Source organism: Columba livia, chromosome 30, assembly GCF_036013475.1.
Source record: "Columba livia isolate bColLiv1 breed racing homer chromosome 30, bColLiv1.pat.W.v2, whole genome shotgun sequence".
Classification (NCBI taxonomy): Eukaryota; Metazoa; Chordata; class Aves; order Columbiformes; family Columbidae; genus Columba; species Columba livia.
The window spans coordinates 804,012-827,256 of NC_088631.1; the positions used below are offsets into that span (position 1 = coordinate 804,012).

Sequence of the window (23,245 nt, forward strand, 5' to 3'; positions counted from 1 at the left end):
ACTGATCTGGGTTCAATTAATCCGGGTTCAGTTCACCCAATTTAATTAGTCTAGGCTCAATTCACCAAATTTAATTAATTGGGGTTCAATTCATGCAGGTTCAACTCACTAAATTCAATTAATCTGGGTTTAATTAATCCGAGTTCAATTCACCAAATTCACCTAATCCCGGCGTGGGCACCGAGAGTTGGAGAAGACAGACGAGTTCGTTAGGGTAATTAAGCAAATGAGCTGGGTTTGGGTTTGGTTTAGTGTGGATTAGGCTTGGCTTAATGTTGGGGTTGCGCCAGAGAAGTGCTGGGTTCAGTTAAACTGGGTTCAGTTAAACTGGGTTCAGTTAAACTGGGTTCAGTTAAACCGGATTTAATTCCTTGGGTTAGGTTCCATTGGGTTCAATTTATCCACCTCAGTTAAACTGGGTTCGGTTAAACCAGATGCAGTGAATCGGGTTTGTTTAATCCAGATTCAATTAATCCAGGTTCAGTTCACCAAATTCAATTAATCTGGCTTAAGTGATCCGTGTTCATTTCACCAAATTCAATTAATCCTGGTTCAATTAATCTGGGTTCAATTCACCCAATGTAATTAATTGGGGTTCAATTCATCCGGCTTCAATTCCGCAAATTCAACTGATCTGGGTTCAATTAATCCGGGTTCAGTTCACCCAATTTAATTAGTCTAGGCTCAATTCACCAAGTTTAATTAATTGGGGTTCAATTCATGCAGGTTCAACTCACTAAATTCAATTAATCTGGGTTTAATTAATCCGAGTTCAATTCACCAAATTCACCTAATCCCGGCTCACCTAATCCCGGCTCACCTAATCCCGGCGTGGGCACCGAGAGTTGGAGAAGACAGACGAGTTCGTTAGGGTAATTAAGCAAATGAGCTGGGTTTGGGCTTGGCTTAGTGTGGATTAGGCTTGGCTTAGTGTTGGGGTTGCGCCAGAGAAGTGCTGGGTTCAGTTAAACTGGGTTCAGTTAAACTGGGTTCAGTTAAACTGGGTTTAATTCCTTGGGTTAGGTTCCATTGGGTTCAATTCATCCACCTCAGTTAAACTGGGTTCGGTTAAACCAGATGCAGTGAATCGGGTTTGTTTAATCCAGGTTCAATTAATCCAGGTTCAATTCACCAAATTCAATTAATCTGGGTTTAATTAATCCGGGTTCAATTCACCAAATTCAGTTAATCTGGGTTAAGTGATCTGTGTTCATTTCACCAAATTAAATTAATCCTGGTTCAATTAATCTGGGTTCAATTCACCCAATTTAATTAATTGGGGTTCAATTCATCCGGCTTCAATTCCGCAAATTCAGCTGATCTGGGTTCAATTAATCTGGGTTCAGTTCACCCAATTTAATTAGTCTGGGCTCAATTCACCGAGTTTAATTAATTGGGGTTCAATTCATGCAGGTTCAACTCACGAAATTAAATTAATCTGGGTTTAATTAATCTGAGTTCAATTCACCAAATTCACCTAATCTCGGTTCACCTAATCCCGGCGTGGGCACCGAGAGTTGGAGAAGACAGACGAGTTCGTTAGGGTAATTAAGCAAATGAGCTGGGTTTGGGTTTGGCTTAGTGTGGATTAGGGTTGGCTTAGTGTTGGGTTTGCGCCAGAGAAGTGCTGGCTTCAGTTAAACTGGCTTCAGTTAAACTGGCTTCAGTTAAACTGGCTTCAGTTAAACTGGCTTCAGTTAAACTGGCTTCAGTTAAACTGGCTTCAGTTAAACTGGGTTTAATTCCTTGGGTTAGGTTCCATTGGGTTCAATTCATCCACCTCAGTTAAACTGGGTTCAGTTAAACCAGATGCAGTGAATCGGGTTTGTTTAATCCAGATTCAATTAATCCAGGTTCAATTCACCAAATTCAGTTAATCTGGGAATCCCCATGGGATCCCGGCTCACCTAATCCCGGCTCACCTAATCCCGGCTCACCTAATCCCGGCTCAATTAATCCAGACTCAACTAAACCCGGCTCACCTAACCCAGTCTCACCTGTCCCCCCAGGCCTCTCCCGCCATCCCCATGGATGCCCCTGAGCGCCGTCACCGTGGCCTTGGCCACCCTCCTGCTGGCCGTGGCCGCGGCGCTGGCCGCGCTGGCCCATCGCTTGGGCCTCCTCCACCAACTCCTCCACCCGGTAGGCCGCACCCCCAATTTTTTACCCAAAACCACCCTTTTTCACCCCAAACCCCGCACCGTTCGGGCCGAGGCGACGCCGGTGACGTCCCCCCCGGTGTCACAGGTGGACCCGCGGAGTCCCCGGCACGGTGGGGAGTTGGTGGCCGCCGTCTTGAAGGCCCACGGCGTGCGGTTCGTCTTCGCCTTGGCCGGAGGGCACATCTCGCCCATCCTGGTGGCCTGCGAGAAGATCGGGTGTGCGCGTGGTGGACACGCGGCACGAGGCCACCGCCGTCTTCGCCGCCGACGCCGTCTCCCGCCTCTCCGGTGAGATCTAGGGTCACCTCATGGTGGCTTTTGTCCCCATTTGTCACCTACAGGCCAAGGAGGTGACACCAAGGCCACCATGTTCTTCTGTTCCAAGGTTTTGGGGTGTCCCAACTTGGTTGGGTCCCCATTGACCTGACAGGGGTTCAAAGACTTTGGGGTGTGCAGGGACCTTCTGTGGTGGCTTTTGTCCCCATTTGTCACCTACAGGCCCAAGAGAAGGTGACTCCATGGCCACCATGTTCTCTTGGCTCAATGGATGGAGAATTTTGGGGTGTCCCAACTTGGTTGGGTCCCCATTGACCCTACGAAGGGTTCAAAGACTTTGGGGGTGTCCATGGACCTTCTGTGGTGGCTTTTGTCCCCATTTGTCACCTACAGGCCCAAGAGAAGGTGACTCCATGGCCACCATGTTCTCTTGGCTCAATGGATGAAGCATTTTGGGGTGTCCCAACTTGGTTGGTTCCCCACTGACCTACGAAGGGTTCAAAGACTTTGGGGGTGTCCATGGACCTTCTGTGGTGGCTTCTGTCCCCATTTGTCACCTACAGGCCAAGGAGGTGACACCAAGGGCACCATGTTCTTCTGTTCCAAGGTTTTGGGGTGTCCCAACTTGGTTGGTTCCCCATTGACCTGATGAGGGTTCAAAGACTTTGGGGGTGTGCAGGGACCTTCTGTGGTGGCTTTTGTCCCCATTTGTCACCTACAGGCCCAAGAGAAGGTGACTCCATGGCCACCATGTTCTCTTGGCTCAATGGATGGAGAATTTTGGGGTGTCTCAACTTGGTTGGGTCCCCATTGACCTGACGAGGGTTCAAAGACTTTGGGGGTGTCCAGGGACCTTCTGTGGTGGCTTTTGTCCCCATTTGTCACCTACAGGCCCAAGAGAAGGTTGGCACCAAGGCCATCATGTTCTTCTGTTCCAAAGTTTTGGGGTGTCCCAACTTGGTTGGGTCCCTGTTGACTTGAGGAAGGTTTAAAGACTTTGGGGGTGTCCAGGGACCATCTGTGGTGGCTTTTGTCCCCATTTGTCACCTACCAAAGGTGATTTGTCAGCTCTGGTGGGGACAGAACCATGAGGTGACCCCATGGCCACCACCTTCTTCTGCTCCAATGGATGGAGAGGTTTTGGGGTGTCCCAACGTTGGTTGTTCCCCATTTACCTACGAAGGGTTCAAAGACTTTGGGGGTGTCCATGGACCTTCTGTAGTGGCTTTTGTCCCCATTTGTCACCTACAGGCCCAAGAGAAGGTGACTCCATGGCCATCACGTTCTCTTGGCTCAATGGATGGAGAATTTAGGGGTGTCCCAACTTGTTTGGTTCCCCATTGACCTACGAAGGGTTCAAAGACTTTGGGGGTGTCCATGGACCTTCTGTGGTGGCTTCTGTCCCCATTTGTCACCTACAGGCCAAGGAGGTGACACCAAGGCCACCATGTTCTTCTGTTCCAAGGTTTTGGGGTGTCCCAACTTGGTTGGGTCCCCATTGACCTGACAGGGGTTCAAAGACTTTGGGGGTGTCCATGGACCTTCTGTGGTGGCTTTTGTCCCCATTTGTCACCTACAGGCCCAAGAGAAGGTGGCACCAAGGCCATCATGTTCTTCTGTTCCAAAGTTTTTGGGGTGTCCCAACTTGGTTGGGTCCCTGTTGACTTGAGGAAGGTTTAAAGACTTTGGGGGTGTCCAGAGTCCATCTGTGGTGGCTTTTGTCCCCATTTGTCACCTACCAGAGGTGATTTGTCAGCTCTGGTGGGGACAGAACCATGAGGTGACCCCATGGCCACCACCTTCTTCTGCTCCAATGGATGGAGAACTTTGGGGTGTCCCAACTTGGTTGGTTCCCCATTGACCTGACGAGGGTTCAAAGACTTTGGGGGTGTCCATGGACCTTCTGTGGTGGCTTTTGTCCCATTTGTCACCTACAGGACCAGGAGAAGGTGACTCCATGGCCACCCTGTTCTCTTGGCTCAATGGATGGAGAATTTTGGGGTGTCTCAACTTGGTTGGTTCCCCATTGACCTGATGAGGGTTCAAAGACTTTGGGGGTGTCCATGGACCTTCTGTGGTGGCTTTTGTCCCCATTTGTCACCTACAGGCCCAAGAGAACGGTGGCACCAAGGCCACCATGTTCTTCTGTTCCAAAGTTTTGGGGTGTCCCAACTTGGTGGGTCCCCATTGATCTGTGAAGGGTTCAAAGACTTTGGGGGTATCCAGGGACCATCTGTGGTGGCTTTTGTCCCCATTTGTCACCTACCAAAGGTGATTTGTCAGCTCTGGTGGGGGACAGAACCATGAGGTGACCCCATGGCCACCACCTTCTTCTGCTCCAATGGATGGAGAGTTTTGGGGTGTCCCAACTTGGTTGGGTCCCCATTGACCTACAAAGGGTTCAAAGACTTTGGGGGTGTCCATGGACCTTCTGTGGTGGCTTTTGTCCCCATTTGTCACCTACAGGCCCAAGAGAAGGTGACTCCATGGCCATCACGTTCTCTTGGCTCAATGGATGGAGAACTTAGGGGTGTCCCAACTTGGTTGGGTCCCCATTGACCTACGAAGGGTTCAAAGACTTTGGGGGTGTCCAGTGTCCATCTGTGGTGGCTTTTGTCCCCATTTGTCACCTACAGGCCCAAGAGAAGGTGACTCCATGGCCATCACGTTCTCTTGGCTCAATGGATGGAGAATTTAGGGGTGTCCCAACTTGGTTGGTTCCCCATTGACCTACGAAGGGTTCAAAGACTTTGGGGGTGTCCATGGACCTTCTGTGGTGGCTTCTGTCCCCATTTGTCACCTACAGGCCCAAGAGAAGGTGGCACCAAGGCCATCATGTTCTTCTGTTCCAAGGTTTTGGGGTGTCCCAACTTGGTTGGGTCCCCATTGATCTGTGAAGGGTTCAAAGACTTTGGGGGGTGTCCATGGACCTTCTGTGGTGGCTTCTGTCCCCATTTGTCACCTACAGGCCCAAGAGAAGGTGGCACCAAGGCCATCATGTTCTTCTGTTCCAAAGTTTTGGGGTGTCCCAACTTGGTTGGGTCCCCATTGATCTGTGAAGGGTTCAAAGACTTTGGGGGTGTCCAGGGGACCATCTGTGGTGGCTTTTGTCCCCATTTGTCACCTACCAAAGGTGATTTGTCAGCTCTGGTGGGGACAGAACCATGAGGTGACCCCATGGCCACCACCTTCTTCTTCTCCAATGGATGGAGAACTTTGGGGTGTCCCAACTTGGTTGATTCCCCATTGACCTGACGAGGGTTCAAAGACTTTGGGGGTGTCCAGGGACCATCTGTGGTGGCTTCTGTCCCCATTTGTCACCTACAGGCCCAAGAGAAGGTGACTCCATGGCCACCATGTTCTCTTGGCTCAATGGATGGAGAATTTAGGGGTGTCCCAACTTGGTTGGGTCCCCATTGACCTGATGAGGGTTCAAAGACTTTGGGGGTGTCCATGGACCTTCTGTGGTGGCTTTTGTCCCCATTTGTCACCTACAGGCCCAAGAGAAGGTGACTCCATGGCCACCATGTTCTCTTGGCTCAATTGATGGAGAATTTTGGGGTGTCCCAACTTGGTTGGGTCCCCATTGATCTGTGAAGGGTTCAAAGACTTTGGGGGTGTCCAGAGACCATCTGTGGTGGCTTTTGTCCCCATTTGTCACCTACCAAAGGTGATTTGTCAGCTCTGGTGGGGACAGAACCATGAGGTGACCCCATGGCCACCACCTTCCTCTGCTCCAATGGATGGAGAATTTTGGGGTGTCCCAACTTGGTTGGTTCCCCATTGATCTGTGAAGGGTTCAAAGACTTTGGGGGTGTCCAGGGACCTTCTGTGGTGGCTTTTGTCCCCATTTGTCACCTACAGGCCCAAGAGAAGGTGACTCCATGGCCACCCTGTTCTCTTGGCTCAATGGATGGAGAATTTAGGGGTGTCCCAACTTGGTTGGTTCCCCATTGACCTACGAAGGGTTCAAGGGCTTTGGGGGTGTCCAGGGACCTTCTGTGGTGGCTTTTGTCCCCATTTGTCACCTACAGGCCAATGAGGTGACACCAAGGGCACCATGTTCTTCTGTTCCAAGGTTTTGGGGTGTCCCAACTTCGTTGGGTCCCCATTGACCTGACGAGGGTTCAAAGACTTTGGGGGTGTCCAGGGACCTCCTGTGGTGGCTTTTGTCCCCATTTGTCACCTCCAGGCCCAAGAGAAGGTGGCACCAAGGCCATCATGTTCTTCTGTTCCAAGGTTTTGGGGTGTCCCAACTTGGTTGGTTCCCCATTGACCTACGAAGGGTTCAAAGACTTTGGGGGTGTCCAGGGACCTTCTGTGGTGGCTTTTGTCCCCATTTGTCCCCCCTGTGCCATCCCCAGGTGGTGTCGGTGTCGCCGTTGTCACCGCGGGCCCCGGTGTCACCAACACGATCACCGCGGTCAAGAACGCCCAGTTGGCCGAGTCGCCATTGCTGCTCATCGGGGGAGCAGCCGCCACCTTACAAAAGGTAAAGAAATCCCTTTTTGGGCACATTTTGGGGGGGTTTTCTCAATTTTAGGGTTTTTTCCTGCAGTTTGAAGAGTTTCCTGCCATTTTGTTTGGTTTTTCTCCTCAGTTTGCTGGTTTTTTCCTTCATTTTTGGGGTGTTTTCCGCCATTTTTGAGGTGTTTCCCGCCCTTTTCCTCCTGCATTTGGTGTTTCTTTTCTTCACTATTTGGGGCGTTTTTTCCTCCATTTTTGGGTGGTTATTCCCCCCATTTCTGACCCATTTCCCTCTATTTTTGGGGCGGTTTTTCCCTCAATTTTTGGGTTGTTATTCCCCCATTTCTGACCCATTTCCCCCCATTTTTGGCTCATTTTCCCTCTATTTTTGGGGCGGTTTTTCCCTCCATTTTTGGGGTGTTATTCCCCCCATTTCTGACCCATTTCCCCCCATTTTTGGGGTGTTTTTTCCCCCCATTTTTGGCTCAATTCCCCTCCATTTTTGGGTGGTTTCCCCATGATTTGGGGCTCATTTTTCCTCATTTTCGGGGTGTTTTTTCCCTCCATTTTCAGGCTCATTTTCCCTCCATTTTTTGGGGTGGTTTTCCCTCCATTTCCGACCCCTTTCCCCCTCCATTTCTGACCCGTTTTTCCCTCCATTTTTGGGTGGTTTTCCCCCCCATTTCTGACCCGTTCCCCCTATTTTGAGCTCATTTTCCCTCCATTTTGGGGTGTTGTTCCCCTCCATTTTTGAGGCACTTCCCGCCATCTTTCAGCCATCCCCCCCATTTCTGACCCGTTTCCCCCCATTTCTGACCCTTTTTCCCTCAATTTTTTGGGGCCGTTTTTCCCTCCATTTTTTGGGTGCTTTTCCCCCCCATTTCTGACCCGTTTCCCCCTATTTTGAGCTCATTTTCCCCCCATTTTGGGGTGTTGTTCCCCTCCATTTTTGAGGCACTTCCCGCCATCTTTCGGCCATTTCCCCCCCATTTCCGACCCGTCCCCCCCATTTCCGACCCGTCCCCCCCATTTTTGGGGGCCGTTTTTCCCTCCATTTTTGGGGGCCGTTTTTCCCTCCATTTTTGGGGGCCGTTTTTCCCTCAATTTTTGGGTCATTTCCCCCCTATTTCTGACCCGTTCCCCCTATTTTGGGCTCATTTTCCCTCCATTTTGGGGTGTTGTTCCCCACCATTTTTGAGGCACTTCCCGCCATCTTTCGGCCATTTCCCCCCCATTTCTGACCCGTTTCCCCCCATTTCTGACCCGTTTCCCCTCAATGTTTTGGGGCCGTTTTTCCCTCAATTTTTGGGTGATTTCCCCCCCATTTCTGACCCGTTTCCCCCTATTTTGAGCTCATTTTCCCCCCATTTTGGGGTGTTGTTCCCCTCCATTTTTGAGGCACTTCCCGCCATCTTTCGGCCATTTCCCCCCCATTTCCGACCCGTTTCCCCCCATTTCCGACCCGTTTCCCTCAATTTTTTGGGGCCGTTTTCCCTCAATTTTTTGGGGCCGTTTTCCCTCAATTTTTTGGGGCCATTTTTCCCTCAATTTTTGGGTGCTTTTCCCCCCCATTTCTGACCCGTTCCCCCTATTTTGGGCTCATTTTCCCTCCATTTTGGGGCGTTGTTCCCCTCCATTTTTGAGGCACTTCCCGCCATCTTTCGGCCATTTCCCCCCCATTTCCGACCCGTCCCCTCCATTTTTTGGGGCCGTTTTTCCCTCCATTTTTTGGGGCCGTTTTTCCCTCCATTTTTTGGGGCCGTTTTTCCCTCCATTTTTTGGGGCCGTTTTTCCCTCCATTTTTTGGGGCCGTTTTTCCCTCCATTTTTTGGGGCCGTTTTTCCCTCCATTTTTTGGGGCCGTTTTTCCCTCCATTTTTGGGTGATTTCCCCCCCATTTCTGACCCGTTCCCCCTATTTTGGGCTCATTTTCCCTCCATTTTGAGGTGTTGTTCCCCACCATTTTTGAGGCACTTCCCGCCATCTTTCAGCCATCCCCCCCCATTTCCGACCCGTCCCCCCCATTCCAACCCGTCCCCCCCCAATTTGGGGCTCATTTTTCCTCATTTTTGGCCCATTTTGCCCCGTTTCGCACCCCGCAGGGCCGCGGCGCGCTGCAGGACGTGGAGCAGCTCTCGCTCTTCAGGACGCTCTGCAAGGCCCGCGTGTCCGTCCGCACCGTGCGCGACCTCGTCCCCAGCATCCGCCAGGCCATGGCCACCGCCAGGTCCGGGACCCCCGGTACGGCACCCCAAAATGTGGGGGGGGGGCACCCCAAAATGTGGGGGGGGCACCCCAAAATGTGGGGGGGGCACCCCAAAATGTGGGGGGAAACACACACAAAACATGGGGGACATTGGCCCCAGCATCCGCCAGGCCATGGCCACCACCAGGTCCGGGACCCCCGGTATGGCATCCCCAAGATGTGGGGGGGGGCACCCCAAAATGTGGGGGGGGCACCCCAAAACATAGGGGGGAAACACACATGAAACATGGGGGACATTGGCCCCAGCATCCGCCAGGCCATGGCCACCGCCAGGTCCGGGACCCCCGGTACGGCACCCCAAAATGTGGGGGGGGGCACACCAAGATGTGGGGGGACACCCCAAAATGTGGGGGGGGCACCCCGAAACATAGGGGGGAAACACACACGAAACATGGGGGACATTGGCCCCAGCATCCGCCAGGCCATGGCCACCGCCAGGTCTGGGACCCCCGGTATGGCACCCCAAAATGTGGGGGGGGCACCCCAAAATGTGGGGGGGGCACCCCAAGATGTGGGGGGGGCACCCCAAAATGTCGGGGGGGACACCCCGAAACATAGGGGGGAAACAGATTAAAAATGGGGGGAAACACACACAAAACATAGGGGAGAAACACCCAAATTATGGGGGAAACACACACAAAATATGGGGGGGGCACCCCCAAATTATGGGGGACACACGCACAAAACATGGGGGGAAAACACACAAAAATGGGGGAGAAACAGACCAAAAATGGGGGGGAAACGTACCAAAAATGGGGGGAAAACACACACAAAACATGGGGGAGACCCCCCCAAATTTTGGGGGCACACCCCCAAAAAAATGGGGGGGAACCACACTAAACTCCCCCAGATTTTGGCCCCCAAAAGCGTCTTTTTTGGGGGGTGATATTGGGATTTGGGGGAGAGTTTTACCCCCCAAAAGTGGGTTTTACCCCCCCAAAAGTGTCTTTTTGGGGGGTGATATTGCAAACTGGAGGGTGTTTTACCCCCCCCAAACACCCCAAAATTGCCTTTTACCCCCCAAAGTCCTATTTACCCCCCAAAAGTCCCTTTTTGGGGTGCTGCTATTTGAATTAAGGTCCCTTTAACCCCCCCCCCAAAATGACTTTTAACACAAATAAAGTGCTTTTAACCCCCCAAAAAGTGCTTTTTACCCCCCAAAACTTGCTTCCCCCCCACAAAACTCTCTTTTAATCTGATTTTGGGGTGTCCCCCCCCTCTTTGCACCCCCAAATTTCTTACAGGTCCTGTTTTTGTGGAGCTGCCCATTGACGTTCTCTATCCCTTCCATGTGGTGGAGAAGGAAATCGGGGCCACCCGAACCCCCCGGGGACTTCGGGGGACGTTGGTGACATGGTAAGAACCCCCCCAGCACCCCAAAAATCCCCAGCACCCCCAAAATGAACCCCCCGCACCCCAAAATTAACCCCATAGGTACCTTCGAAATTACATCCGGAACCTTTTTGCGGGGGCCTGGGAGCCCCAGGATTTGTCACCGTTGCCCATTCATGTGCCACAGGCCACGCAGGAGGAGGTGGGTTTAAGCCCGGCTTAAGTGGGGTTTGAGGGTGTCGGTACATGGGGGGTTTGGGGGTTAAATCAGCTGGTTTGGGGGTTAAATCAACTGGTTTGGGAGTTAAACTGGGGTGATTTTAGGGATCGGCTGAGTCGGTTTTAGGGTTAAGCTGGGCTGGGTTTAGAGCCCAACTAAGCTGGTTTGGGGGTTAAATCAGCGGGTTTGGGGGTTAAATCAGTGGGTTTGGGGGTTAAATCAACTGGTTTTGGGGTTAAACTGGAGTGATTTAAGGGATTGGCTGAGCTGGTTTTAGGGTTAAGCTGGGCTGGGTTTAGGGCCCAACTAAGCTGGTTTGGGGGTTAAATCAGCTGGTTTGGGGTTAAATCAACTGGTTTGGGGGTTAAATCAACTGGTTTGGGAGTTAAACTGGGGTGATTTAAGGGATCGGCTGAGCTGGTTTTAGGGTTAAGCTGGGCTGGGTTTAGAGCCCAACTAAGCTGGTTTGGGGGTCAAATCAGCTGGTTTGAGGGTTAAATCAGCGGGTTTGGGGGTTAAATCAACTGGTTTGGGGGTTAAACTGGGGTGATTTAAGGGATCGGCTGAGCTGGTTTTAGGGTTAAGCTGGGCTGGGTTTAGGGCCCAACTAAGCTGGTTTGGGGGTTATATCAACTGGTTTGGGAGTTAAACTGGGGTGATTTTAGGGATCGGCTGAGTCGGTTTTAGGGTTAAGCTGGGCTGGGTTTAGGGCCCAACTAAGCTGGTTTGGGGGTTAAATCAGCTGGTTTGGGGGTTAAATCAGCGGGTTTGGGGGTTAAATCAACTGGTTTGGGAGTTAAACTGGGGTGATTTTAGGGATTGGCTGAGCTGGTTTTAGGGTTAAGCTGGGCTGGGTTTAGAGCCCAACTAAGCTGGTTTGGGGTTAAATCAGCGGGTTTGGGGGTTAAATCAACTGGTTTGGGGGTTAAACTGGGGTGATTTAAGGGATCGGCTGAGCTGGTTTTAGGGTTAAGCTGGGCTGGGTTTAGAGCCCAGCTAAGCTGGTTTTAGGACTTAGATTGAGCCAGTTTTGGGGCTGAACTGGTCTGATTTTAGGGCTCAGTTGAGCCAGTTTTAGGGTTAAACTGGGCTGGTTTTAGGGCTTATCTAAGCTGGTTTGGGGCTCTACTGAGCCAGTTTTAAGGTTAAGCTGGGCTGGGTTTAGGGCCCATCTAAGCTGGTTTTAGGGCTCAGCTGAGCTGGTTTGGGGAGATAACTGAGCCAATTTTGGGGCCCAACTAAGCTGATTTGGGGGCTAAACTGGGGTGATTTTAGGGATCAGCTGAGGCGGTTTTAGGGTTAAAGTGGGCTGGGTTTAGGCCCCAACTAAGCTGGTTTTAGGCCTCAGCTGAGCCAATTTTGGGGCTAAACTGGGCTGACTTTAGGGCTCAGTTGAGCCACTGATTGGGGCCCAAATAAGCTGGTTTTAGGGATCAGCTGAGCCAGTTTTAGGGTTAAACTGGGCTGGGTTTAGGGCCCATTTAAGCTGGTTTGGGGGCTTAGCTTCAGCCAGTTTTGGGGCTAAACTGGGCTGACTTTAGGGCTCAGTTGAGCCAGTTTTTGGGGCCCAAATAAGCTGGTTTTAGGGATCAGCTGAGGCGGTTTTAGGGTTAAACTGGGCTGGGTTTAGGGCCCAACTAAGCTGGTTTTAGGCCTCAGCTGAGCTGTTTTTTGTGTCTCAGCTGAGCCAATTTTGGGGCTAAACTGGGCTGACTTTAGGGCTCAGTTGAGCCAGTTTTTGGGGCCCAAATAAGCTGGTTTTAGGGATCAGCTGAGCCAGTTTTAGGGTTAAACTGGGCTGGGTTTAGGGCCCATTTAAGCTGGTTTGGGGGCTTAGCTTCAGCCAGTTTTGGGGCTGAACTGGGCTGACTTTAGGGCTCAGTTGAGCCAGTTTTTGGGGCCCAAATAAGCTGGTTTTAGGGATCAGCTGGGGCGGTTTTATGGTTAAACTGGGCTGGGTTTAGGGCCCATTTAAGCTGGTTTGGGGGCTTAGTTTCAGCCAATTTTGGGGCTAAACTGGGCTGACTTTAGGGCTCAGTTGAGCCAGTTTTTGGAGCCCAAATAAGCTGGTTTTAGGGATCAGCTGAGCCAGTTTTAGGGTTAAACTGGGCTGGGTTTAGGGCCCATTTAAGCTGGTTTGGGGGCTTAGCTTCAGCCAGTTTTGGGGCTGAACTGGGCTGACTTTAGGGCTCAGTTGAGCCAGTTTTTGGGGCCCAAATAAGCTGGTTTTAGGGATCAGCTGGGGCGGTTTTATGGTTAAACTGGGCTGGGTTTAGGGCCCATTTAAGCTGGTTTGGGGGCTTAGCTTCAGCCAGTTTTGGGGCTGAACTGGGCTGACTTTAGGGCTCAGTTGAGCCAGTTTTTGGAGCCCAAATAAGCTGGTTTTAGGGATCAGCTGGGGCGGTTTTATGGTTAAACTGGGCTGGGTTTAGGGCCCATTTAAGCTGGTTTGGGGGCTTAGCTTCAGCCAGTTTTGGGGCTAAACTGGGCTGACTTTAGGGCTCAGTTGAGCCAGTTTTTGGGGCCCAAATAAGCTGGTTTTAGGGATCAGCTGAGGCGGTTTTAGGGTTAAACTGGGCTGGATTTAGGGCCCAATTAAGCTGGTTTTAGGCCTCAGCTGAGCCGGTTTTTGCGTCTCAGCTGAGCCAATTTTGGGGCTAAACTGGGCTGACTTTAGGGCTCAGTTGAGCCACTTATTTGGGCCCAAATAAGCTGGTTTTAGGGATCAGCTGAGCCAGTTTTAGGGTTAAACTGGGCTGGGTTTAGGGCCCATTTAAGCTGGTTTGGGGGCTTAGCTTCAGCCAGTTTTGGGGCTGAACTGGGCTGACTTTAGGGCTCAGTTGAGCCAGTTTTTGGGGCCCAAATAAGCTGGTTTTAGGGATCAGCTGGGGCGGTTTTATGGTTAAACTGGGCTGGGTTTAGGGCCCATTTAAGCTGGTTTGGGGGCTTAGCTTCAGCCAATTTTGGGGCTAAACTGGGCTGACTTTAGGGCTCAGTTGAGCCAGTTTTTGGAGCCCAAATAAGCTGGTTTTAGGGATCAGCTGAGCCAGTTTTAGGGTTAAACTGGGCTGGGTTTAGGGCCCATTTAAGCTGGTTTGGGGGTTAAATCAGCTGGTTTTGGGGTGAAACAAGGCAGGTTTAGACCTGACTGGGATGGGATTTGGGGTCAAACAAGGCGGTTTTGGGCCTGACTGGGGTGGGTTTTGGGGTGAAATGAAGTGGTTTTGGGGTCAAACAAGGTGGGCTTGGGGTGAAACGAGGTGGTTTTGGACCTGACTGGGGTGGGATTTGGGGTCAAACAAGGTGGTTTTGGGCCTGACTGGGGTCATTTCTGGGGTGAAACTAGGCGATTTTGGGGTCAAACGAGGCGGTTTTGGGCCTGACTGGGGTCATTTCTGGGGTGAAACTAGGCGGTTTTGGGGTCAAACGAGGCGGTTTTGGGCCTGACTGGGGTCATTTCTGGGGTGAAACTAGGCGGTTTTGGGGTCAAACGAGGCGGTTTTGGGCCTGACTGGGGTCATTTCTGGGGTGAAACTAGGCGATTTTGGGGTCAAACGAGGCGGTTTTGGGCCTGACTGGGGTGGTTTTTGCCCTCAAATGAGGGGGTTTTGGGGTGAAAGGCATTGTTTTTGGGGTGAGAGGCGGTTCTGGGCTGCAAGGCGTGTGTTTTGGGGTGAAAGACGTGTGTTTTGGGGTGCGAGGTGTGTTCTGGGCGCAGGTGCAGCGCTGTGCGGAGCTGCTGAGCCGGGCCAGGAAGCCGCTGGTGCTGCTGGGCAGCCAGGCCATGCTGCCCCCCACGACCCCAGCGCAGCTCTGGTGAGACCCCAGAACAGCTGCTTTGGGGACACTCAAACTGGTTTGGGGGTGGCTGAACTGGTTTGGGGACAGTTGAACTGGTTTGGGGACAATTGAACTGGTTTGGGGTCTATGAGATGGTTTGGGGGTGGCTGAACTGGTTTGGGGTGGCTGAACTGGTTTGGGGACAGTTGAACTGGTTTGGGGTCTATGAGATGGTTTGGGGGTGGCTGAACTGGTTTGGGGACAATTGAACTGGTTTGGGGTCTATGAGATGGTTTGGGGACAGTTGAACTGGTTTGGGGACAGTTGAACTGGTTTGGGGACAGTTGAACTGGTTTGGGGACAGTTGAACTGGTTTGGGGACAGTTGAACTGGTTTGGGGATAGTTGAACTGGTTTGGGGTCTATGAGATGGTCTGGGGGTGGCTGAACTGGTTTGGGGACAGTTGAACTGGTTTGGGGTCTATGAGATGGTTTGGGGGTGGCTGAACTGGTTTGGGGACAGTTGAACTGGTTTGGGGACAGTTGAACTGGTTTGGGGTCTATGAGATGGTTTGGGGACAGTTGAACTGGTTTGGGGGCAGATCAGCCAGTTTGGGGACAGTTGAACTGGTTTGGGGACAGTTGAACTGGTTTGGGGACAGTTGAACTGGTTTGGGGTCTATGAGATGGTTTGGGGACAGTTGAACTGGTTTGGGGACAGTTGAACTGGTTTGGGGACAGTTGAACTGGTTTGGGGACAATTGAACTGGTTTGGGGTCTATGAGATGGTTTGGGGGTGGCTGAACTGGTTTGGGGGCAGATCAGCCAGTTTGGGGACAGTTGAACTGGTTTGGGGACAGTTGAACTGGTTTGGGGACAGTTGAACTGGTTTGGGGGCGGATCAGCCAGTTTGGGGTCTGTGAGATGGTTTGGGGACAGTTGAACTGGTTTGGGGTCTATGAGATGGTTTGTGGGCAGCTGAACTGGTTTGGGAGCAGATCAGCCAGTTTGGGGACAGTTGAACTGATTTGGGGACAGTTGAACTGGTTTGGGGACAGTTGAACTGGTTTGGGGACAGTTGAACTGGTTTGGGGACAGTTGAACTGGTTTGGGGACAGTTGAACTGGTTTGGGGACAGTTGATCTGGTTTTGGGGCAGACCAGCCAGTTTGGGGGCGGCTGAACTGGTTTGGGGACAGTTGAACTGGTTTGGGGACAAGATCAGCCAGTTCGGGGGTGGCTGAACTGGTTTGGGGACAGTTGAACTGGTTTGGGGGTGGATCAGCCAGTTTGGGGTCTATGAGATGGTTTGGGGACAGTTGAACTGGTTTGGGGGCAGATTGGCCAGTTTGGGGGCGGCTGAACTGGTTTGGGGGCGGCTGAACTGGTTTGGGGACGGCTGAACTGGTTTGGGGACGGTTGAACTGGTTTGGGGACAGTTGAACTGGTTTGGGGGCGGATCAGCCAGTTTGGGGTCTATGAGATGGTTTGGGGGCGGTTTTAAAGCCAAACTGAGCCAGTTTGAGCCTCAGACTGGGACAATTTTAAGGCCAAACCGAGCCAATTTGGGGCCCTGATTGAGCCAATTTTGGGGCCAACCAGCTGCATTTTGTCCCCCCCTGTCCCCCAGCTCGGCGCTGGAGTCCCTCGGCATCCCCTGTTACCTGGGGGGGGCATCGCGGGGGCTCCTTCCCCCCGACAGCCCCATCCTGCTGCGCCAAAACCGCCGCGACGCCCTTCGTGACGCCGACCTGGTGCTGCTGGCAGGTACCGCGTCCCCAAATCGGGTCGGTGACACCCCATAACGTCACCAGCACCCCCACACTGACACTACTGATGTCCCCAAGGTGCCGTCTGCGATTTCCGCCTGTCCTACGGGCGACTGTTCAACCGCGGCGCCGCCATCGTCGCCGTCAACCGAGACCGGGAGCAGCTGTTGAAGAATTCGGATGTGTTTTGGAAGCCGCGGTTGGCGGTGCAGGGTGAGGGGTCACCCGGGGGGGTGGAAAAGGGAGCGGGGGGTCCTGGGGACAGCAGGATGAGCATGGAGAAAGGGTTTAGTTCAGATATTATCAGGATATACTTAGGGAGCATGTATATATACATATATAGAATATATACAGCCATAGCACCCTGAGAACGCCTGATGTGGGAAGCTAAGCAGGGTCGGGCCCGGTCAGCGCTTGGATGGGAGACCAGCTGGGAATAGCGGGTGCTGTGGGCTGAGCCAGCACTGGCCCTTGTGGCCAGGAAGCCAATGGGACCTGGGGGGGTTAGAAGGGGGTGGTCAGTAGGTCAGAGAGGTTCTCCTGCCCCTCTGCTCTGCCCTTTAGTTCAGATACTATCAGGATATACTTGGGGAACACATATATATACACATATAACATATACAGCCATAGCACCCTGAGAACGCCCCATCCCATCTGATCTGGGAAGCTAAGCAGGGTCGGGCCCGGTCAGTGCTTGGATGGGAGACCAATGGTACCTGGGGGGGTTAGAAGGGGGTGGTCAGTAGGTCAGAGAGGTTCTCCTGCCCCTCTGCTCTGCTCTTTAGTTCAGATATTGTCAGGGTACATTTGGGGAACATATATATATGTGTATATATATATATATGTATAAAATATATACAGCCATATCACCCTGAGAACGCCCCATCTCGTCTGATCTGGGAAGCTAAGCAGGGTCGGGCCCGGTCAGTGCTTGGATGGGAGACCAGCTGGGAATAGCGGGTGCTGTGGGCTGAGCCAGCACTGGGCCCTTGTGGCCAGGAAGCCAATGGGACCTGGGGGGGTTAGAAGGGGGTGGTCAGTAGGTCAGAGAGGTTCTCCTGCCCCTCTGCTCTGCCCTGGGGAGGCCACACCTGGAATATTGTGTCACATCTGGAATAGTGTGTCCAGTTGTGGCCCCTCGGTTCCAGACGGACAAGGAGGTGTTTTTGGCAGGGGACGTGGCGTCGTTCGTGGTGCGGTTGGCGCAGAGCCTGAGCGGGTTCAGCTGCCCCAGGGAATGGGGAGAGCAGCTGCGGGAGGCGGAGAGGAGGAGGGAGAAGGAGATCCGGTGAGGGGACGGGACAGGGGACGGGAATGGGGACAAGGATGGAGATGGGGACAAGGATGGGGATGGGGACAGGGATCAGGATGGGGACAAGGATGGGACTAGAATAGGGATGGGGAGAAGGATGGGGATGGGGGCAAAGATTGGGACAGGGATGGGGATCAGGATGGGACAGGGACAAGGATGAGGATGGGGACCAAGATTGGGACAAGGACAGGAATAGGGACAGGAATGGGAATGGGGACAATGATGGGACAGGAATGGGTGTGGGGACAGGGATGGGGACAAGGGTTGGGATGGGGACAAGGATGGGACAAGGATGGGGACAGGGACAAGGGTGGAGACGGACAGGAATGGGGATGGGAATGGGGACAATGATGGGGACAAGATTGGGGATGGGAATGGGGACAGGGATGGGGACAAGGATGGGACAGGAATGGGTGTGGGAATGGGGACAATGGTGGGACAGGGATGGGTGTGGGGACAGGGGTGGGGACAAGGGTTGGGACATGGATGGGGACAGAAATGGGGACGAGGGTTGGGAAGGGATGGGGACAAGGACAGGACAGAGATGGGACAAAGACAGGGATAGGAAGGGGGACAAGGATGGGGACAGGATGGGGGATGGGAATGGGGACAATGGTGGGACAGGGATGGGGACAAGGATGGGGACAATGGTGGAACAGGGATGGGGACAAGGATGGGGACAATGGTGGAACAGGGATGGGGACAAGGATGGGGACAATGGTGGAATAGGGATGGGGACAGGGATGGGGACAAGGATGGGGATGGGGACAGTGGTGGAACAGGGATGGGGACAAGGATGGGGACAATGGTGGAATAGGGATGGGGACAAGGATGGGGATGGGGACAATGGTGGAACAGGGATGGGGACAGGGATGGGGATGGGGACAATGGTGGAACAGGGTTGGGGACAGGGATGGGGATGGGGACAATGGTGGAACAGGGATGGGGACAAGGATGGGGATGGGGACAATGGTGGAATAGGGATGGGGACAGGGATGGGGACAAGGATGGGGACAATGGTGGAATAGGGATGGGGACGGAGATGGGGACAAGGATGGGGATGTGGATGGGAACAAAGAACATCCATTTTGGGGATCCCACCCCCATTTTTGAGGTGTCCTCACCCCCATTGTGGATCACCTTACCCCCTTTCCACCTGCGTGGGGTCCCCATTGTGGGTGTCCCCACCCCATTTTTGGCTGTTCCCCATATCCCTAAGGGACAAAGCGACCGTCCCCGCTCCCCCCCACCTGAACCCCCTGGATCTGCTGCTGTGCCTGGACCAGCTGCTGCCCCAGAACTGCATCCTGGTGGCCGACGGGGGCGATTTCGTGGCCACCGCCGCCTACATCCTGCGGCCACGGCAGCCCCTGGCCTGGCTGGACCCCGGTGAGCGACCACGGGGCCTGGACGGGGCGGCGTGGTGGGTAAAGATGGCGCCAGAGTCGCCTCAGGGCTCAAAATGGCGCCAGAATCACCTCAGGGCTCAAAATGGCGCCAGAACCACCTCAGGGCTCAAAATGGCGCCAGAACCACCTCAGGGCTCAAAATGGCGCCAGAACCACCTCAGGGCTCAAAATGGCGCCAGAACCACCTCAGGGCTCAAAATGGCGCCAGAACCACCTCAGGGCTCAAAATGGCGCCAGAGTCGCCTCAGGGCTCAAAATGGCGCCAAAATCGCCTCAGGGCTCAAAATGGCGCCAGAATCACCTCAGGGCTCAAAATGGCGCCAGAATCACCTCAGGGCTCAAAATGGCGCCAGAATCACCTCAGGGCTCAAAATGGCGCCAGAATCGCCTCAGGGCTCCAAATGGCGCCAGAGTCGCCTCAGGGCTCCAAATGGCGCCAGAATCACCTCAGGGCTCCAAATGGCGCCAGAATCACCTCAGGGCTCCAAATGGCGCCAGAATCACCTCAAGGGTCAAAATGGCGCCAGAATCACCTCAGGGCTCAAAATGGCGCCAGAATCACCTCAGGGCTCCAAATGGCGCCAGAATCACCTCAGGGCTCCAAATGGCGCCAGAATCACCTCAAGGGTCAAAATGGCGCCAGAATCACCTCAGGGCTCAAAATGGCGCCAGAATCACCTCAGGGCTCAAAATGGCGCCAGAATCACCTCAGGGCTCAAAATGGCGCCAAAAATCACCTCAGGGATCAAAATGGCACCAGAATCACCTCAGGGATCAAAATGGCGCCAAAATCACCTCAAGGGTCAAAATGGCACCAGAATCACCTCAGGGATCAAAATGGCGCCAAAATCACCTCAAGGGTCAAAATGGCGCCAGAGTCACCTCAGGGCTCAAAGTGGCGCCAGAATCACCTCAGGGATCACAATCTTGGGGCCATTTTGAGCTTCTTGGGGCCATTTTAGCGCCATGTTGGTGACATTCGGTGACATCTTTTTGTCCCCAACCAGGACCTTTCGGCACGCTGGGAGTCGGCGGAGGGTTCGCGCTCGGCGCCAAGCTGTGCCGGCCTGACGCCGAGGTACAATGACATGGCGCTTGGGGACAACGGGGCCACTTGGGGACAATGGGGGACATGCGGGGGGACACTTGGGGACATTTCCCGCCAGGTTTGGGTCCTTTATGGCGACGGTTCCTTGGGCTACAGCTTGATGGAGTTCGACACCTTCGTGCGGCACAAGGTGGGTGACACGATAAGGGACACCGGGGGGACACGGCGGTGTCACCGGGGGGTGGTGACATTAATTCTTGTCCCCACAGACGCCGGTGATCGCGCTGGTGGGGAACGACGCGTGTTGGAGCCAGATCGCGCGGGAACAGGTGGCGCTGCTGGGCAGCAACGTGGCCTGTGGCCTGGCCTACCTGGGTAATGGCACCTTTGGCACCTCTTGGCACCTCTTGGCACCGGGGTTGGGGACACACGTGGTGTGGGAGCTCTGGGGGGGTTGAGGTGGCACCAGGGGACAGGGAGAGGGGACCGGTGGCATCGTGGCACCAGGGATGGTCCCCCCGTGTCAGCCATGTTTGGTGTCCCCCTGTCACCCCTGTCAGTGTCCCCATGTCACCCCAGATCATCCCACGTCAGTGTCCCCATGTCACCCCAGATCAGCCCATGTTGATGTCCCCATGTCACCCCATATCACCCACGTCAGTGTCCCCACATCACCCCAGATCATCCCACATCGGTGTCCCCATGTCACCCCATGTCACCCATGTCAGTATGCCCATGTCACCCCAGATCACCTCATGTCGGTGTCCCCATGTCACCCATGTCACCCCATATCACCCCACATCAGCGTCCCCATGTCACCCACGTCAGTGTGCCCATGTCACCCCAGATCATCCCACGTCGGTGTCCCCATGTCACCCCATGTCAGAGTCCCCATGTCACCCCAGATCACCCCACATCGGTGTCCCCATGTCACCCCAGATCACCCCATGTCGGTGTCCCCATGTCACCCCAGATCATCCCACGTCAGTGTCCCCATGTCACCCATGTCACCCACGTCAGTGTCCCCATGTCACCCCAGATCATCCCACATCGGTGTCCCCATGTCACCCATGTCACCCACGTCAGTGTCCCCAGATCATCCCACGTCAGTGTCCCCATGTCACCCCAGATCATCCCACGTCAGTGTCCCCATGTCACCCCAGATCATCCCACGTTGGTGTCCCCATGTCACCCATGTTGGTGTCCCCATGTCACCCCAGATCACCCCATGTCGATGTGCCCATGTCACCCCAGATCATCCCATGTCACCACATGTCACCCACATAAGCGTCCCCATGTCACCCATGTCAGTGTCCCCATGTCACCCCAGATCATCCCACATCGGTGTCCCCATGTCACCCCATGTCACCCACATAAGCGTCCCCATGTCACCCACGTCAGTGTCCCCATGTCACCCCAGATCACCCCACGTCGGTGTCCCCATGTCACCCACGTCAGTGTCCCCATGTCACCCCAGATCATCCCACATCAGTGTCCCCATGTCACCCCAGATCGCCCCACATTGGTGTCCCCATATCACCCATGTCACCCACCTCAGTGTCCCCATGTCACCCCAGATCACCCCACATCAGTGTCCCCATGTCACCCACGTTAGTGTCCCCATGTCACCCCAGATCATCCCACATTGGTGTCCCCATGTCACCCACGTCGGTGTCCCCATGTCACCCCATATCACCCCACATCAGTGTCCCCATGTCACACACGTCAGTGTGCCCATGTCGCCCCAGATCATCCCACATTGGTGTCCCCATGTCACCCCATGTCACCCACATCAGTGTCCCCATGTCACCCATGTCACCCATGTCACCCATGTCACCCATGTCACCCATGTCACCCATGTCAGAGTCCCCATGTCACCCCAGATCATCCCACGTCAGTGTCCCCATGTCACCCACGTCAGTGTCCCCATGTCACCCCAGATCATCCCACATCGGTGTCCCCATGTCACCCACATCGGTGTCCCCATGTCACCCCAGATCATCCCACATCGGTGTCCCCATGTCACCCCATGTCACCCACATCAGTGTCCCCATGTCACCCACATTAGTGTCCCCATATCACCCCAGATCACCCCACATCGGTGTCCCCATGTCACCCATGTCAGAGTCCCCATGTCACCCCAGATCATCCCACGTCAGTGTCCCCATGTCACCCACGTCAGTGTCCCCATGTCACCCCAGATCATCCCACATCGGTGTCCCCATGTCACCCACATCGGTGTCCCCATGTCACCCCAGATCATCCCACATCGGTGTCCCCATGTCACCCCATGTCACCCACATCAGTGTCCCCATGTCACCCACATTAGTGTCCCCATGTCACCCCAGATCATCCCACATCGGTGTCCCCATGTCACCCCATGTCACCCACATCAGTGTCCCCATGTCACCCACATTAGTGTCCCCATGTCACCCCAGATCATCCCACATCAGTGTCCCCATGTCACCCCAGATCACCCCACATCGGTGTCCCCATGTCACCCACGTCAGTGTCCCCATGTCACCCCATGTCACCCACGTTACTGTCCCCATGTCACCCCAGATCACCCCACATCAGTGTCCCCATATCACCCCAGATCACCCCACATCAGTGTCCCCATATCACCCATGTCACCCACCTCAGTGTCCCCATGTCACCCCATATCACCCCACATCGGTGTCCCCATATCACCCATGTCACCCACCTCAGTGTCCCCATGCCACCCCATGTCACCCCACCTCAGTGTCCCCATATCACCCCACATCAGCACCCCCATGTCACCCACATCGGTGCCCCCACCCCACCCCACCCCCACCCCCACCCCCACCCCGCTGTGTCCCCCCGGGTGACCCCGTCCCCGTTGTCCCCAGACTACGGCGCGGTGGCCGCGGCGCTGGGTGCCCGGGGGTGGCAGCTGGGCCGGCCCGAGCGGCAGCGCCTGGCGCAGCTGCTGCGGGTGGCACAGGACACGTGTCACCAGGGCCACCCCGTGCTGCTCAACGCCCTCATCGGCCGCTGCGGCTTCCGCGACGGCGCCATCTCCGTCTGACGTCCCCAAGTGTCACCAGTTGTCACCAAAGCGTCACCAATGTGGGCCGGGAGATGCCGCCGGTGTCCCCAGGGAAGTAAAGTGTCACTGTGTCCCCACCGCCGTGGGCTGTGGTGTCTGTGTGGGGGTCGGCGGATTGGGGACGCCCCCTGTGACAT

The 23,245-nt window shown here is 54.3% G+C and overlaps 1 protein-coding gene and 1 pseudogene across 1 annotated transcript; both read left to right on the forward strand.

The window, feature by feature from the left end:
• Positions 1–186: 186 nt before the first annotated feature.
• Positions 187–23,187, forward strand: ILVBL (ilvB acetolactate synthase like). Its single transcript, XM_065043936.1, is given in 18 exon segments — positions 187–214; positions 786–872; positions 2,010–2,142; positions 2,248–2,376; positions 2,378–2,450; positions 6,803–6,930; positions 9,007–9,145; positions 10,415–10,526; positions 10,605–10,704; positions 14,441–14,538; positions 16,131–16,267; positions 16,348–16,482; positions 17,443–17,557; positions 18,801–18,970; positions 19,998–20,068; positions 20,157–20,228; positions 20,308–20,413; positions 22,909–23,187. Coding segments are annotated over 16 exon segments (1,875 nt in total). The 5' UTR covers positions 187–214; positions 786–872; positions 2,010–2,031; the 3' UTR covers positions 23,088–23,187.
• On the forward strand, positions 17,123–17,241 carry LOC135576804 (5S ribosomal RNA; annotated as a pseudogene).
• Positions 23,188–23,245: the final 58 nt, after the last annotated feature.